The 19,326-nt window shown below is 42.8% G+C and overlaps 1 protein-coding gene across 4 annotated transcripts in view; it reads right to left on the bottom strand.

Moving 5' to 3' along the window:
* Window positions 1–19,326, bottom strand: part of Prdm10 (PR/SET domain 10) — a 107,950-nt gene that overhangs the window by 58,942 nt on the left and 29,682 nt on the right. For all 4 annotated transcript variants that reach the window (XM_052755772.1, XM_052755788.1, XM_052755797.1 and 1 more), the window contains exons 2-4: window positions 11,858–12,057; window positions 9,136–9,300; window positions 6,615–6,674 (exon numbers count right to left, since the gene is read on the bottom strand). In XM_052755772.1, the coding sequence (XP_052611732.1) occupies window positions 6,615–6,674; window positions 9,136–9,300; window positions 11,858–11,926 (294 nt within the window). In that variant the 5' untranslated portion in view covers window positions 11,927–12,057. The remainder of the gene's footprint in view (window positions 1–6,614; window positions 6,675–9,135; window positions 9,301–11,857; window positions 12,058–19,326) is intronic.

The following is a 19,326-nucleotide window of genomic DNA, read 5'->3' as shown; positions in this document are numbered from 1 at the left end:
TCCAGCCCGAGTTGTTATTTTTTTAATCACTCTCCATCTTTTTAAAAAATTATGTATATGTACATGAATGCAGGTGCCCACAGAGGCCAGAGATGCTGTATCTCCCTGGAGCTGGAGATATAGGTGGCTATGAATCCCCTGATGTGGGTGCTGGGATCTGAACTTGGATCCTCTGGCAGAGTAGTATATACTCTTAGCCACTGAGCCATCTCTATAGCCCCACTTAATTTTTGAGGCAGGCTCTAGTATGGAGCCTGGAGCTCATTAATTCGGCTGGACTGTCTGGCCAACAAGCCCCTGGTATTTACTTGTCTCTGACCCTGCAGCGCTGGGGTACAGGCACTCACCACCATTCCCATTTCTGTGTGTTCTGAGAACTTTCTTCCCACTGAGCCACCGGCCCTGCCCTGCTTGTTACTTGTCAGAGACAGAATTACTATGCTGCCCAGGTAAGCTCTCCAAACCCCTAGACTCGAGTGGTCCTCCTGTCTCCTGAGTAACTGGGACCACTTATTTCGCCTTCGTGTTTTGTTTTGCTTTGTCTTCAGTGCTAGGAAGGGAGCCCAGAGCTTTCTACACACTAGGCAAATGTTCTACCACTAAACTACATCCCCACTCCACTTTTAAAACTAAATACAGGGTATAACAAATTGGTACAACTTCACAGCTGGTAGTTCTCCTGGGGAACATTCGGAGAGGCTTAAGTGTTTTGGGAAGAGTGAAAGAGGTGAATGTCGGCTTCCTTGTGCTCAAGTCAGGGTCGCAAACAAGCAAACGTCCAGGTGACACACAGGATTGAAGGAGCTCAGCACACATGCACGACAGAAATGGCCCTACAAAATGAGTGTTAAAGCATTACAGACCACCTGACCATATTCAACCCATGTCCTTCTCAGTCAGGTAAGCATTTAAACGTTCCCTCTGCTCTCTTCTGTCTTCCCATATGCTGCTTTCCTCTGCTAGGAAGCTATTCCCTCATCTGCCTTCTAAACGCAACCATGTTCCAGTTCCCCAACAAGCCACATCTGGTGCCCTGAGCCTCCTATGCTCTGAAAATCTACCGCAGTTGGAGCCGGAGTCTAGTTCTCCAATAGCTCTGGGCCTCATTTCCTCCTGGGGCAGCCAGAACATTTGGGAACAGCCTAATGATATCTCCCTGTACACACCTTTCTGTCAGAACCTAGGCCTTTCCCCCGGGACTCAGGAGAAAAGTCTAAACTTTCACATGACACAAATATTCAAGGACTCAAACCCCTAATTCATCCGATCATCTCTCATGCCGGCAGACTTCCAGCTGATCATCTTGCCTGTTTATTCCCCAGTGAATTACATGTCTGTGAATGTAGCATCAGCCCACACTTAGCACATGACAGCTGCCTTCCTACGGCAAACTTAACTTGGACTTAGAGATACTGGGTCATTTTCTACTCATTCTCCGTCCTCCAAACTTAAATAGTTGATGTTTACTTACATGAGGATTTGCATTTATCTCCAGAGATTTTCATTTTATTACCCTGTTTTGGGGGTTTTTTGTTGTTGTTCTTTGTTGACACAGGATCTCAATTAGTCCAGGCTGGCCTTGAACTAGTTTATGCAGCCACGATGACCTTGAATTTCTGATCCTCCTGCCTCTACCTCCCATATGGTAGGATTCCAGGCTCGTATTATCATGCCCAGTTTAACTACTTTTATTTGTTCTTCTAGCATATCCAGATTTTGTAGATTCTCGATTCTGACATCTGACCTTTACCATGGCTCACAGTCTTGCCAAACACCACCTACTTTGTCCACAATTAGGCATTTTCTTGGGGGGGGGGGGGCAGAAGTTGAAACAGGATTTCTCAGTGTAGTCCTGGCTGTAATCAAACTCTGTAGACCAGGCTGCCTCAAACTCTGAAATCCACCTGCCTCTGCTTCCAAAGTGTTGGGATCAAAGGCGTGCTCCGCCACCCCCAACAATGATTAGGCAATTTTATGAGAGTCCATCTTGCCTCTCCAGCCACTCCTGAGAGAATAGAACATGCTCTAGAGTCAGTCAGAGAATACAGTCCTGGCCTCCCTTGAAAGTTACTAAACTTCTGATCTCAGCTTCTTCATTTAGGAAGTGAGCACGTGAATCAAAACTACTTTGATTCTTATAAAGCTTAAGTGAAACAGGGCCTGGAAGAGACGGCCCAGCCAGTAACATGCTTACAGTTTAAGTGTGAGGACTTGAGTTGGGATCCCCAGTTCAGCGATTAAGAGCACTTGCTGCTCCTGCAGAGGCCCCTGATTCATTTCCCAGAACCCAGATGGCAGCTTACAACCATCTGTAACTCTAGTTCCAGGGGATCCAACACCCTCTTCTGGCCTCTGTGGACACATAAGCACATAGTCCACATCTATACATTCAGGCAAAACACCCATACACATAAAATGAAAATAAATAAATATTTTAAAAGGCTGGGTACAGCAGCATGTACCTGTAACCTCAGTGTTGGGGGAGGAGGCAAGGAATCTGGAAGAGCCCCAGAGCTCACTGGCTAACCAGCTTAGGGGTAGGGCAGTGAGATGGCGAAGGAGCTAAAAGTGCTTCTTTGCAAGCCTGGTAACCTGAGTTCAATCCCCAAATCCCACAGTATCTTCTGACCTACACACCCCACAGCATGGAGCAAAGCAAATGAGGAAGACACCTAACACTGACCTCTGGCCTCCACACACGTGCACTCACATATGAACACATGAACATGTACCACGTGTAACACATGTATGCACCACACACATACCGATTAAGAGAAGCCATCTGTATGTAAGGACAGTAGTAAAATGTTTGGCACTTAGGAAGTACCTGGTAACGGTAAGAGCATATTTTACGTTTCTTCTTTTTGTTGTTGCTTTGTTTCAGTACTGGCACTGGAGTCTAGGACCCTATTCATGCTAGGCAAGCACTACTTACTAACTTATGTTCCCAAGCCCTAGATTTGTTGTTCTTCTTTTATGTTTTTCGAGACTATGATTTTTTTTAAAGTTAGTCTCGCTGTGTAGTTCAGACTAGCCTTCAACTTGTGAATCTCTTGCCACTGCCTCCTAAAATCTGGAATTACAGGCATATGCCACCACATCTGGCAACCCTTTCTTTAACAGTCCCACGTAGCCAGACATGGTGACTTTAATTCCAGCACTCAAGAAGCAGAGGCAGCCGGGCAGTGGTGGCGCACGCCTTTAATCCCAAACTCGAGAGGCAGAGGCAGGTGGATCTCTGTGAGTTTGAGGCCAGCCTGGGCTACAGAGTGAACTCCAGGAAAGGCCCCAAAGCTACACAGAAAAACCCTGCCTCAAAAAACCAAAAAATAAATAAATAAATAAATAAATAAATAAATAAATAAATAAATAAATAAAAAATAAAAAAAGCAGAGGCAGGCAGATCTCTTTGAGTTCAAGGCTAAACTAGTCTATATAATAAGTTCCAGGACAGCCAGGGATACATAGACCCTGTCTCAAAAATCAAAGAGAGCTCTATATAGCTCAGAATGACCTCAAACTCATGAATCTTTTTGTTTTGTTTTGTTTTGTTTTTTGAGACAAGGTTTCTCTGTGATGCCCTGGCTGTCCTGGAACTCACTCTATAGACCAGGCTAGCCTCGAACTCACAGAGATCTGCCTGCTTCTGCCTCCCGAGTGCTGGGATTAAAGGTGTGTGCCACAACCACCCAACTGAACTCATGATTCTTGTCATCACCTCCCAAGTAGCTGGGATAACAGACATGCACCTGCATGCTTGGCCTGCTGTGTTTTAACATGCATTCATTTAACCCAAAGGCCTAGACTTTTTACAACATTCTATCTCCGTATCTCAGGGCCTTTCAGAAAGGGGCAGGGAGAGGGGGATCAGGAAGATACTCTGCCTCAGCCTCAACAAACACAGCACGGATGCCTCCTGAAGGTGAGGAAAGGAACAGGGGGTTTCTGGCAGTGCAACCTCCTCACCCTCCTCAGTACAACTTGCAAGGAAGCAACTTCATTCCCACTCATCACCTCGAGCAATTTACTACACCGCCCTCTACTCTAGGCCACTTAAACTCGAGATGCTGGGGTCAGTGATGAATGTCATCACATACTGAACCACAGCACATATAAACCTCTGCTCCTTGTAAATTCTTCATCTCTCTGCAGAGCCCACCAAAAAGATGCACTTGACAACTCAGAGTAATTCTAAAGCTCCAAGTTTTCTCAACAGATATGGTTACGAGAACTCTGGTTCAGCAAAGCTGCTGCTGGCTTCTCGACGCTGCTGAGAAAGCTGACATGACAAGTGTAGCGACGACCTTTCCCACGCTTCTGCATTAGCTTTGAGGACTGCTGCTGAAGCAGACATGAACACAGAGTACCGACCTGAAGCACAACCACCGTGGAAAAGGCAGGAGAAGCATCAAAGAACATTTCCGGGTAAGAACTGTCTGTCTGTAGATAGCACAGACCTGAACACACAGTGGGCTGCTCTGCAAACTAGGTTAATTCAAATTCACCTGCTATTTACTGAGCACTAGGTATGCATCTAAGTTCCACTGAGATGAGGTATGTTCTCAGCCCCTAAAATGCAGACATGAAATTCAAGTTTTGCCACTACTTGGTTTTTCCACTATGTCACAACAGCCCCTGTGGAATTTAGTCTATTCAAGGAAGGCAGCAGAGGAGATAAACACCCCCTACTTCACCCCTCCCTGAATACTAGGCAATAAGCTAACTATGCATGCTCCTGGTAATGGCCAGGCAGTGGGTAAGTGACCAGTGTGTGCCTGATTTACACAGAGGAAAAGAACTTAAAACAAAGCTGTTAGTCCTGTACATTTCAACCACTTTCAACCACTATACAATCAAACACAGTGAAAGGAAAAAGAATTTGCTAAACTTGCTGTATACTTTCTTCCCACTTAATGGCACCCTGTGATTAATTCCAAATCTATCTCTGCATTTCAGGACACAATTCATCTGAGAAGTGAAACAGGAAAAGACACTGGACAGCAGTGAGTATGACAGAATGCTCTGTGACTCCCACTGAGCCCAATTATCAGGGAAGCATGTTTTCATCTCTGTGTGTGGGGAGTCCCACATGCTCACTTTCGGGAATAAAGAGGAGTGGGCACTTCCATGTCTACACATCACTGCTACCTCTCCTAAAGACAAAGGAATGAACACACAAGATCTTCCCATCACCAAAGACAAAAACGAAAGCTTTTCACTAAGGCAGAAAGAAAGACACAGACAGGGGTGGGGATGTAGCTCAGTGGTAGAGTGTGGGCTCCACTTGTACAAGGCCCTGAACTTGATCCCAGAATGAAGAAGAGGACGGAGGGCAAACTCAAGCAAGGCTCTAAGCCAACAACTACAGTCACACTAACTTATAATGCCATGGTTCATAGCACTATCTAAGTACAACTTTCCTTTCATACAAAACATCAAAGGACCAGATTGTTTCTGGAGATTGGAGAAAATGAAGGGCCCTTTGAGGTGCAAATGGAAACAGACCCATCAATTAAAACATGCCTCAATAGTAAAACAACAGAACACCATTTGTCTATCAGATTGGCAAAATTTGAAAAGAATTCAAATATACTAGTGGTAGAATGTTGAAAACTGGCATTCTCCTATAGTTGATGAGAATATAAATTTCTTCAATAACCCAGAAGCAATTTACAAAGAACTGTCAAAATTATTTTCTTAAACAAGGCATGGTAGCTCACACCTGTAATCCCAGACCATGAGAGGTTGAGGCAGGAGAGTATCATATTTGAGACCAGCTTAGGCCACACAATTAAGACACTGTCTCAAAAAAAATACTGTTTTCTTACTCAAAAAGACAAATCTCAAATGCATTAAACAGAACAATGCAACAAACTTCATATATGTGCCATTTAGACTCTCCCACCCTCTTTACCTCTCACTAGATTACTGTGAAACAAAAACTACACACAATATATATATGTATATGTATATATATAGCCTGTCATCTTTAAATAGTTCAATGTGTGTATATGTATTTATATATAATGACCTTTATAGTTTACATATTATCATTTCTAAAAACTTAACTATTCGTTAGTATAATTAAAAATCCATTAGTGTTACTATTTTTCCCAATTGTCTCCCTCTTTTTTTATACTTAGTTTTATCTAATCAGGATCCAAATGAAAACCATATACAGCATTTACTGATACATCCAAGTCTGTTAGTCTTCCCTCCTTTTAAAACTCACGTCATTCTTCTATTGGAAACATGAACAAATATCCTGTTTGTCTGATACAAAGACTCACTGTTTGACCCAGGCTAGTCTTGACCAGGTGGATCAGCCAATTGTCCTGTCTCATCATCCCTAGCAATATATGCTTACTTCTTACAACTTCCTTAACCAACCACTTCTTACTAGCAGGCTATTCCAATACACTCATGCACTGTGTTAGCGTTATGTTCTGCTTTGCTTTGTTTGCATTAAAGAAGTTAGATAATGGACATTAAAAAATAAATAAAATAAATAAAAATAAAAAATAACACTCAGAGATGGCATAGGGGTAGAAGGATTCTGCAGGAACATGACAGCCATTCTATACTCCCAAATGGCACAAAGCGTTTTTTATTACCTGTTGAGCTGTAGCATCCTGTTGGACATAAGCTACCTGAGTTGGATCTGTAAACAGAGTCTGGAGGAAAACAAACAAATGTATCAGTAGATCTTAGACTGCTCACCCACACAGGAAGAAATCACTCTGCTAAGCACCAACGTAGGAGAGTTATCTTGACTCATAGCTGGTAATCCTTCATTAATACAGAGATAAAAACAGTATTCTTGCACTTGCCTGGAGTCTTTCATCCAAAAGGCTCCAGAGATTGAATAAGCAGCCATCCCAAAGGCTAACATCCTTCAATATTCTACTCTCGAGCAAAGTCTTTCTTAAGGATGAATGTCACAGCTAATTAAAACGGCATGACATGAAAACATAAAAGACACGCCATGAACAGAGTCCACCATTTACATTGAATTCTGCCCGCAGAGGAGATTTGAGTCAGTAGAGATGAACTGAGAGGCGGGAACACAGAGAAGTATCAGGAACACAGGTTTGTAAGCCTTTACAATATGAACATATGTTTTTCATTAGAAAAGTAAAAAAACATAAACTGAATATACAGCCCACAGGCTCTTTTTTTTTTTTTTTTGGTTTTTCCAAACAAGATTTCTCTGTGAGGCCCTGACTGTCCTGGAACTAGCTCTGTAGAATAGGCTGGCCTCCAACTCACAGAGATCCTCCTGCCTCTGCCTCCCAAGTGCTGAGATTACAGGCCACCACCTGTAATTACAGGCCACAGGTTCCTGTTTTTTTGGTTTTTGGTTTTTGTTTTTTAAATAAAGCCAGCAGGTATAATAATAATAATAAAGAAATTTAGTCATTATAAACACATAATAACTAAAGGAAGAAAATGTCCATATTGTTACAGCTAAGATATGGTTAGTATCTGCAATCCAGAAAAAGTCTCTTTTCTATATTGTTTGAAAGAATTTAATTTGCCCAAGACTTTGATAAACCTATGGAACTAAAATAAAAACTGAGCTACACAAAGAAACCCTGTTTGGGGGGCGGGGGAGAAAAAAAAGAAAACTGGTTAAATCTGAATTCCAGAAGAACATGAAGGAAAGTTGTAGGAAGTTGAAATTTCTTCAGTTTGACATTTGAAAAATTATCAAAATTCAGACATTTAGTAACATTATAATAAACTAGCAGTTAAGTACAAGGCATCCTTTACATATGCTCTCTGGTTATACTTTATTTTGTTGTTGTTTTCTGAGACAGGGTTTCTCTGTGTTGCTCTAGCTAGCCTGAAACTCACAGAGATCCACCTGCCTCTGCCTCTTCCTTCTACTGGAATTAAAGGCATGCATCACCACCGCCAGGCTTGGTTGTACTTAAATACAGTTGGAGAAATAACACTAAGCCAAGACACTCCAAAAGGACTCATGAGCATTTGGCAAGTTCATTTCTATATGGACTAGAAATGTGTTAAAAGGAAGGGAATCTCATTTTTTCTTAGAAGTGATATGAGCCTCTTGATGAAATATTATATAAGGACAATTTTATGACAAGGGTCATACTATAAAAAATATGCATTTAAAAAAACCAAATAAAGCCAGGCAGGGTAGCAGGTGCTTTTCGTCCCAGCATTCAGGAGGCAGAGGCCAGCGGATCTCAGTGAGCTCACGAGGTCAGCTTGAACTACGTAATAGTGAGTTCCAGGACAACCAAGGCTATGTAGAAATGTAGAAAAACCCAGCCTCAAAGATAGATAGATAGATAGATAGATAGATAGATAGATAGATAGATAGATAAATGCTGTTTAGGGAATGACATTACAGGCCACTGGTAGAGCATTTCTTAGCATGCATAAAGGTCTAGGTTAAAATGCAATACAAAATGAAGAAATAATAGTAGTACAATGTGTTGCATACTTACTATATCCTCAGCCTTCATTAGTATGTGTGAGTATGGTAGTAAGGCCTGTGAATATGTACTGTAAGTAACACATATATATGTATGGAACACGTTATAAATACTCTGTACATTGTAAAGTGCCAACAATATTTGTGGAATATCTGTGTCACTCTTTTAGAAACTCTAAGTCAATGGCAAAAAACAAAAGCCATATTGTAAAGCTTTTGTGAGAATGTGCCTTGGCTTCTGTTAGAGTTCTATAAACCAGTAAGTTACTAACAAATAACAGTAGAAGCTGGTAGGACCGTTTGCTTATACACTGAACTGAAATAATCCGGAGGCTTTCATAGAGTCAACTGTGATTTACCTAAACACTGTGTCGTGTGCAGAACACAATGCTTAGTCTGGATATTCAGGAAAGGTAACAAATTGATAACCACCTCACTGGTCACTGGAGAGAAAGCCTGACATGAGACTGGGGTTCTAACTCATTTTTGCACTCAACTGAAATAAACGAATCATCTCTTTCATTGCCAAGTTAGTTATATGCTCCTTGACAGCACAAATCTTATCTGAGTGTTTACTGAATCAAAACATCTAGGATAACAACTGACCCACGGCAAACATAAGTAATTAGTGTATTAATTAATAAACAAGTCAAAACCCATCCTTCACATGCCTGTGCAGCTTCCACCGGGTGGATGTAGACCAGTGTGTGCTCTGGACCGTCCACTGATGTGTAGGAGGCACCATCTGCTGTGTACACCACCTGCTGGGGTGGACGAACTTGGTCATCGGTGTACACAATCTGAGCCACAGTGCCAGCATCCGGGACAAAGTGCACCTGGGGGAAAGCAGGCAAGTATGTAGCATCTATCCTTATAAAGCAAAAGCAAGCTCACAAAGGCATATGGTCACCAAGCGTAACTGAACTGAAATATCCCTAATGCAAGAAAAAAGAAGACTGATGTGCCTTCACCCACGCTGAGCTAGAGACCAGAAGGCAGGATGAATGGACCTTGTCAGTAATTTACTGCTTAACATTAGAGAGCTGACTTGAATTCTTTTGCCTTAAAAACCCAATGCAAATAGATAACTTCTGGTGACTCATGAGGAGGCAATTAACTGATCCTGGAAAAGCGACTGCAGATTCCTGCAAGACACCACTGACAAAATACAAAACACACATTGCTCTGTGATGTAGCCCTAAAAGCAATTGCTTTCAACACATCATAAAAATTCTATTGTATAATGGGTAATGCTTTTCAGCAGACATATTAAAATAAGGTCACTTTTACTCCTACACGTTATTTCATATGTGAAGGACATACTGCATGGAGGCACATCAGGAAATGTCACTGAATCAATGGGGGTGATGCAATTCTTCCCCCGCTAGCTAAGTAAGAAGCTGAAAACCCTAACGAAGTACTGTTAAATGGTCCTGGTCAAGTAGTTCGGCTGTCCTCAGGGAGATAATCTTCTGTGTCCTAATACCTAAAAACTAAAAGCAAAACTGAGTTGTATAAAAACCTCTCTGAGTGGTCAGCAATAGAAGATTGACTCTGAGGCTCCAGCACGGCATTTGCCTGGTGTTTGATATGGAAAGTCTGCAGGCAGACAACCGAGCACTCATCTAGGGGAGAAATAACGGATGTGCTGATGTTGCTGGGTGGGCATCCTTGCTCCTTTACTGACTTGCCTCTGGTCCTAATGTTTTCTATGGCAGTGGGAAATAGTAGATTTCACAGATGACACATAAACTAACTTAATGCCCAGAAAGAATGCCAGAGGCCAAGTATAACTGAGCACCATAGGAATCCAACAGATTTCCTGCTAGGTGATTAGCCTGTCTTCTGTATACATTCAATTTACGCCTGAAGATAAAGTATACACATGGGGGAAATTAGGTTCACAGCGTATCTGCACAGGTTTCATTGTCGTAAGGAAGTCCTGTGACTTCAGATTGATAATCTTGTAATTTTCAGTTTTCTTATTCATACCAAAGCTTTAAAATGGGGGAACAGATATTTTCCTCAAAAAAAGGAGAAGGCTAAGCTTTTCTATTTGGCTTTCCTCATGGAGCATCTATAAATAAGAATTTGCAGAACTTAGGAACAGAAATGACTGGAAAGAAGGGGTACAGTGTGGTATCCTGACCTCAACTCCCCCACAGGCAAGGACCCTGGTCATCACAGAACCTCACAAAAACATTTTGTTTGGTTTTGTTCTTTTTTTTTTTTTTTTTTTTTTTTTTAAAGACAGGGTCTCACTATGTAACCCTGACTGACTCGGAATTCACTAAGTAGACCAGACTGTCCTTAAACTCACAGAGCTCAACTTTTCTGTCTACCCAGTGGGCATGTGCCACCACGTCTCACCTTCTATCTTCCTTTTGGATAAATAAAATATAAAAAATCATGAAAGTAAGCCGGGCGGTGGTGGCGTACGCCTTTAATCCCAGCACTCGGGAGGCAGAGCCAGGCGGATCTCTGTGAGTTCGAGGCCAGCCTGGACTACCAAGTGAGTTCCAGGAAAGGCACAAAGCTACATAGAGAAACCCTGTCTCGAAAAACCAAAAAAAAAAAAAAAAAAAATCATGCAAGTAGTCATCAAAACAGTTTCCATGAGAAAAGTAGTGTTCTGAGTTATTCTGCTGAAAATACCTCTGGAACCACTTTTCTCTGAATTTTAGGCTGCAACCTTTAAATCTTATTATATAATCATTATTACTTATTACAGCATTGATTATATAGCCTAAATTAAGTAATATTTGCACATTTAAATATTTCAAGGTTAACTTTCTGATTTTGATAATGGTACTAGGATTACATAATTTAGTGAAAAATTGGATCAAAACCTTATGCTTATACTATTGTTCAAAAACGAGTTTATGGGCCAAGCATGCCTCCCATCATCACTTGGGAGGCAGAAGCAGGCAGATCTCTTTGAGTTCGAGGCCAGTCTGGACCATATAGAGAGTTCCAGGACAGACAAGACCCCGTCTTAAAAGGGACGATAGGCCACTCACGTTATAAGCACACCTTAGGCTTCATCACTCATGAAAAACTGAACCCTACACTGGCTAGTGTAAAAGAAGTCAGCAATGGTTTGAGGTTTTCAGGATCAATAGCACAGATAAAGGAGGGTAGTTAGCGTCTACCAGTAAGGTGACAGGTGAAGCCTACAGTGACCGAGGAGTTCTTCTACCTCACAGGAGACCTGTCAGGGAAGCAAAGTGCTGATGCAGTCCAGCGTCTCACATCTCACAGCCAATTCTCACTTGGGCTCCCTCCCAAGCACTCTCACTACAGAGACAGAGACGCTGGTATTTCTTTAGCTGTCAGCATCCACCCGACTAAAACACTGCTGCCAGCAGGGAGCTGGAAGAGGCTGTCCTTCACCTGTGCAGTATTCTGTTCATGGTCCGCAGACGTTGGCCACACATGGGAGCTTTCATCTTTGGAATCCATCTTCCCCCGTTGGACAGCTCCAAGTCAGAGCTACCTACAGCAGCAGCTCAGGAGAGAGGATACTCATTTATTTGACTTGTACGTCCTGTACACACGTGTTCATGGAGGGTAGGAAGGTCTCTGCAGTGTGCCTGAGAAAACACAGGAAAGGTTTGAGTGGGTGGTTGCATTTTAATAAATTACTTTCAACTGACAGAGGGTGAAAAGTTTCATTACAAGGCAACACACTTAGGCAAAAGGGTAAAAATATAATATTTGTGGCAATAATATAATGTATTGCATACCTACTATATTTTGGACAATCATTAGATGTATGTATGTGTTTATACACATGCATTGTATATAGAATGTAACCCTCATTAAAAATATTGAAGGCAATCTTAGTTCTTTTGAGAAAAAAATTTTTTTCCATATATTAGCTGCAGGTTATATTGGGCTTATGCTCCAATCTGATTGCTGTATAGCCCGAGATTTTTCATGGTACACATAACCTCGTATACCACTACCACTTCTATTCAGAATGAAGAGCAGAATAATGAAAATGGTAAAAACAAGGGAGAAGCAGCTGATGAAAGAAACTGGACTGTCCAGGTCATGGTTTGGTGAATGCAAATACAAACCTCGTCTTCCATCCTGTCAGTACAGGAGTGAATAGTGGGCAAGTTGAAGCCTTTCCAAACATCAACACGCAAAAAACCTACATTTGAAACCTCTTCTACTTTCTAAGATAAGACTCCTTAAAAAGTTATTTTCTAAAAGATTTACTCTGAAGCTGCATATGCCGACTACAGAGCAGCCACCTCAGCACCTGTGGCCAGCCTGTTCCTGCCCTCCTCACCCTGCCCTACCCTGTCCCTACCATGTTCAACAGTACCTGACATATTGCCAAAGAGTGGAACTTAAAGGGGCACGGGGAACTTTCTAGACAAACGGGAATACCCTGTTTCTTAAATCTGGACTGAAAAGGTTGTTATGCAGGAAATAAATGTGTCAAAAACCTTCATTGAGATTCTTCAAATAACATGATTTACCAAGTTTACTTTCCTTGTATGTGGCATACGCATATTATATATTAGTATATAGTTACTAATATATTAGTTACTCTTCTTCTGCTGTGATTAAACACCATGACCAAGGCAACTTAAAGGGAAGAGTTATTTGGGCTTTCAGTTCCAGATTCGAATCCCTAATTGTACAGTAGAGGCAGCAGGAAGGCATTTTAGCTGACAGTATGCCAAGAGCTCACTTCTTGAACATAAGCACAAAGCAGAGAGACCAACTGGAAATGGCCAAATGGCTCAAGTCTTTAAACTCTCAAAGGCTGCCTCCAGTAACACGCTTTCTCCAACAAGGTTACTGGGCCTAAACCTCCCCAAATAGCACCCTAACCTCCCTGAATAGTTGTACCAACTGGGGATCAAGCGTTTAAATACAGTGTGGGACATTCTCATTCAAACCACCACAATGTGCTTGCATGTGTGTGTGTGGTGGGGGGGTACACTTGCACACACGTGCGTGTGGAGGGCCAACGCGACACTGTCTTCCTTAATCACTCCCCACTTTATTTACTGCCAGGTCTCTCACTGAACACAGCTCACTGGCCAGCTTGCCCTGGGAATTCCGTCTCTCCCTTCCACATGCTGAGACTGCAGCCTGCCACCAGCTGTGCCTGGCTTCTGTGTAGCTCTGGGGACCCACACTCCAGTCTTCATGTTTACAAGAGCTTTTCCCACTGCACCATCTCTCCAGTCACAGTTTCTCTCTTTTCTCTCTTCACCTCAACCATTTCAGAGTCAATTACAAACACTGCTTCTCTGCCTTTTTTCCCCTTGGTGGGGTCTTGCTAAATTACCTAGGCTAGTCTCAAACTCCTGGGCTTACATGCTCTTCTGTGGTCTTCTTTCCGAATGACTAAAGTTACAGGTGTGTGCCATCCTCCAGCTTACCTCCAAACTCTTAAGGAACTCGTTCCTAAAACTGAGACCTTTCTCTTGGAGGCACAGGACCACGGTCAACATCACAGAGATGACACTTGAACTGCCATTTCACTTTACTCCCAGACCTTCCTAATGTTTTGTCAGCCGTCTAATTCACCGTCCTCAACAGCCACAAGAACATTTTCCTCTCTGGCTCTGATCCAATCTGGCACCAAACACTGTTCACTGTGTGTGCTCACTGTCATGTCCCTGTCTCCTTCAGTCTAAGAGCTTCCTGTTCCTGGTCTTCTGTGACCTTGACACTTTTGAAACACACAGAATGGTCTTCAGCTTATCTGATGTTTCTCCATGGTTAGATTCAAGGTATTTTTATCCCAAAAGATATGCAGTACCCTTCCGATATGAGAATTAGAAAAAGTTTTCAACCTGATCCTTCTATATACTCAAGTGCACCTAGCCGTGAGAATACTTCATGGACCGGGCAGTTACACCCATGACCTTGCAAAATGGACACAGCCCCAAGTGCCCGCTCTTTGTTTTCATTTCTAGAAAGGCGCTTTGTACTTAGAGGGAAAGTGGAACCCAGGACCTCACAAGGCGATAAGCAAGCACTTCACACTAGCTAATGCCTAGCCTGTTCTATTTCTTTCATCTTAATTTTATTTATGTCTAGTTTAATAAGTATTAAATACAATCAGCTGAAAAGTGAAAGAATACAAAGGACATGGTGGACAATCACCCTCCCAGAATCTCTTAGCCATTTTTCAGGAACTTTACAAAATCTGTTTTTCCTTCCAAAGGCATTTCATTCACATACAAGCAAATATATATACAATACATGTTTGTCTCCAACCACAAACAAATAAACTATTGATTCTTACAAAGTAGCAACTCTTCCACACTTGTTTGTTCTATGCAACAGCCTATCTCGTGCACTGTCCCATCCACATATATTTTCTTCTTTTTTTGTGTGTGAATATATTGTGTTTATTAAACCACCCTTATGTCAATAAATGTCTAGGTTCTTGGGACCTGGGAGATATCTCAGTACATAAAGTACTTGCCTAGTAAACACGAGGACCTGAGTTCAAGCCCCAGGAACCATCTAAGAAGCTCAGTGTTGTACTTGGTAAGTTCTACGCCAGTAAAAGACTCCGGGGATGGGAGGTGTGGGGTGGTAGTCAGTTTCTCAGGATTGACGCCTCCACAAGTAAGTGTACATCTATGCATCCACATCCATAGCCAATTCTTACACACAAATGAGTACTGGGGTTAAAGACATGGACCACCACACCTGGCCATTTAGGTTTTCTTTGATCTTTTACTATGACATGTGACATGATGCCAATGAACTTAGGACATCTCTTGGGATTGCGGAGGTTAGTATCTCATATTCTTGTTTCTAAGAAGATACCGCAGCAGTTGAAGTGGCTGTGTGCATGGAGATCATTATTAGTTCTGAATCATCTGAGAGATGGTGGAGGAGAGGATGCCTAACCTAGAGGTGCTCTGAGATCACTTCCTAGAGATGAAATGTAATAGATGTTAGGAAGAAAGCAAAAACCAGAAGAAACAGGACAATCATTCCAAACTGAAATGTCATTGTTAAATCTTACTGGATCAAGAAAGGGTACATGATGTAAGACATCTGCAGCTACATAAAGCAGGGGTTGGGAGTGGCTGGTATGGGACTAACTCCTTATGGTGTACAGAACAGGAAAGACATGGAACAGTCACTTTGTTTCTAGGAAAGTAACTGTAGTAACCTTCAGCAATAAGGATGAGAATCACATCCACAGAGGCAGTTCCCAGTAAGTTCAGTATGCCCATAGCAAATAAAGCTGGTGTGGTATCAGGAAATACATTTTTGGTCTTTGTCGCATTTATCTGGCAGGTAAATCTTAAAACCCTGGTCTCTCCAAAGGGTGCTAATGTTAGTAACCTGGGGAGGTTCAGGATAGGTGCTGGTTGCCAAAAAGGCCAAGGCAAGACTAAAGTGGCTTCTGTTCTCTGCATGTTGTCATCTGTCCAGGCTCCTCAAATACCTTCTCAGTCATTTTTAGTTCCCATCCTGCCATTCACTCACTGTCCTGTCCCAAACTCTAAAAAAGTCGGGGATGAGACAGATAACAGACAAAGGCCAAAGGCCAATGATTTAGTCAAGCATAAGTCTCCAAATTACAGTTTAGCTAGCTTCAGGATGGCGTCCTGGGAAGAAGCACATCTGGAGAGAACAGGAAGCCCTCCTCCTACCTTGCCCTGTGCAGTATGTCGTCATCTGGAGTTCACTGGCATCATTTGTAATATCCTTAACAACAAGCCAGTAAACATCAAGTGTTTCCCTGAGTTCTATGAGCCACCCTTGCTGTGGGATGTCCTATATGTTGTGAATATATGTTGCTATGATTGATTGATAAATAAAACACTGATTGGCCAGTAGCCAGGCAGGAAGTATAGGATAGGCAGGACAAACAGAAAAGAGAGGTTGGAAGGTGGAAGCTGAGGGGAGACGGCAGCCTGCCGTCCAGGGAGCAACATGTAAAGGCAACAAGTAAAGCCACAGAACATGTGGCGACATATAGATTAACAGAAATGGGCCAAGTTAAGTGTAAGAGCTAGTCAGTGGTAGGCCTGAGCTAATAGCCCAGCAGTTTAATTAATATAAGTTTCTGAGTGATTATTTTATAAGTGGTTGCGGGGTCCGTGGTGCTGGGCAGGACTGGAGAAAACTCCAGCAACACACCCTAATGAAGAAATAGAAGTAAAGAAGGGGTGTGGGAAATGTCAACTTAGGACAGGCCATCAGAAGCACAGGTAAAACAATCTGGAACTGTGGCTGTATCTCAAATGGGCAGCAGCCTTGAGGACTGAGCCATCAACCTGGGGGAGCTAAGCTATCTACAGGAAGACAGCATCCCAGCTGGATTAGATTTGGTTGGTTTGGGGTTTTTGTTGTTGTTGTTTGTTTGTTTTTTCCTTTTTTCCAAGACAAGGTTTCTTTGTGTAGCCCTAGCTGTCCTGGAACTTGCTCTGTAGACCAGACTGGCCTTGAACTCAAGAGACCCACATGCCTCTTCCTCCTAAGTGCTGGCATTAAAAGTGTGCACCACTGCCTGGCTGGCTGGTTTTTTGTTTGTTTGTTTTTATGAAATATAATGGAATCTCTTAGCATCAGCATCTTCAATTCAATAAAACATGGAAATACTTGTGATCGCCCGCATAATGGCAAACGTTCAAGAAATGGTGGCAAAGCTTTGCACCCCCGGTGAACACTGAGTGCATTCGTTAGTCTGCGGTGAGCACTGAGGAGGAAAGGGTGACCACAGCCCTGCCCCACAGGACTCAGCATCTAGTGGGAGAGCGGACAACCAGCTTCTCAGCTCACTCTCCATGACACCTACATGCTAAAACTGATAGTGGTGGAGACTATGGAGGAAGTCAATTTCTCGAATGCCCAACCTCCTCAAACACCTTCTTGTCAGTCATTTTTCAGTTCCCATCCTGTCATTTATCCACTGTCCCATCCTTCAACATCTATTATCTCATTCCCACCATCGTTGGGCCATTCTCAGCTAATGCTGCTACTCTGGAGCCTTCTGGGAGTCCAGAAGTTCCTACCTCCACTGCCTCCAACTATCAGAGAAAGGATATAAGGAATCCAACTCTATGGTGTCAAATAAGAGAACTGGCTTCAGGGCTTAAGAAACTGCAGGGGTTGGGAATGTCACTCAGTTAGTAGAGTGCTTGTCTAGCACACTCCAAGCCCTACACTCAGTTCCAAGCACTGCATAAAAGCAGTCATGGTGGCACACGACTGTACTCACAGCACTGAGGAGATAGAGGTAGGAGGATCAGAGGTTTAAGGTCATCCCCCACTACACAGTGAGCATGCGGCCAACCTAGGCTACATGAGACCCTTTCTCAAAAGAAAAAAGAAAAATTAATTCCACGTCTATAGTTCTCAATTATGTTCTGACAACAGAACATCATGACTAGTTCTGATTCCCTGTATATCATTTGAAAAGCAAGATGAATCAAAAAGGATACCACAAAAGCACTTGCCACGCAAGCCTGCCAACCTGAGTTCAATCATGAAACCCACTTAAAGGTAGAAGAAGAGTACCAACTCAACCAGACTGGCTTCTGAAATGTGCCATGGTATACACACACACACACACACACACACACACACACACACACACACACACTAACACACACACACACACACACACTAACACACTAACACACATACACACTCCTACAACAACAATAAAAAATGAATCATTTTAAAAAGTAAAGAGCCCTTATTGCACTTGCAGAGGACCTGGGTTCCATTCTCAGCACCCACATGGTGGCTCCCAACCATCTTAACTCCAGCTCCAGAGGATCCGATGCTCTCTTTTGGAGTCCTCAGGCATCAAGCACCTAAGTCATGTACACATGCATATGCAAGTGAAACACTCGCACACATAAAACAAGATAAATACATATTAAAAATAATAAAAGATAATGGTGCTAGGGAGAGGGCTCCATCGATAAAGCACCTGCCACTGTACATTTACAAATGGTTAAGTGTCAAATATTTTTAGATGTTTTTCCATAATAAAAAATTGAAATAAACGTTCATAGATAACCAGTAATAATTACTGTCCCACTTCTTCATGGTGGAGATGGGATGTGACATGTCTCTTTTTTCACAACAACTATGAATGAATCCATGGCCACCGAGAGGTAAGACTTGGCACAATCAAAAACAACCCTGCCTCCCAACCCTTCCTCTACCTGGCCAAATTAGCATTGTTAGCTCACTACCATTGCAGTCTCCTGGGCCCAGGTCTTGAACTGTGGCCTTCTGAAAGTCTCAGGACCCAATCTGCTGCTCAGGCAGCAGGCTGGCTGTAAAATCAATGAAGCTAGCACCCAGTAGTGAACAGCAGGGAACAGTGGCAGCCAACACGACAGCGTTGAATCTCCAGGTTGAATCTCGGCTGCATGCTTTACTCCTTGAGCTGCATTAGCACCAGAGTTGGAGTCAGGGGAGGACAATGGGAGCTGGTCTCAGGCAACACTAGTTACCTACGGTGCCTGCCTCTAGGACCTTTGGAGGAGGAAGGGAGGAAAGGAGACAGAAGTGGGCTGTAAGGGATGCTCCTGTCTGGCTCCCTGAGGAAATGAGAACACAGGCCATGCTGGGACCCTAGCTTAACAGCGCACTCCCATACCCCCACCCTCACCTGGTTTCTTATTTCATAAATTCTCAGGCTTTGGATCTCTGACTACTGACCTGATTCACATGGGGTTTTGTTGTTGTTTTGTTTGTGCAAGATTTAGGAAAGTCCTTGTCAAGGGTTGAATGTGAAGTGCCCCTCCCTGCAGCCTGTTGGAATACTTGGTCCCTAGCTGGCAGCGCTGTTTCCGGAGGCTGTAGACCTTCAGAATGGGGGACCTAGTAAGAGGAAGTGG

The sequence above is a fragment of the Peromyscus californicus genome, unplaced genomic scaffold (genome assembly GCF_007827085.1).
Source record: "Peromyscus californicus insignis strain IS unplaced genomic scaffold, ASM782708v3 Scaffold_11__1_contigs__length_118956290, whole genome shotgun sequence".
Lineage (NCBI taxonomy): Eukaryota > Metazoa > Chordata > Mammalia > Rodentia > Cricetidae > Peromyscus > Peromyscus californicus.
This window is presented reverse-complemented; position numbering and strand designations above follow the sequence as displayed.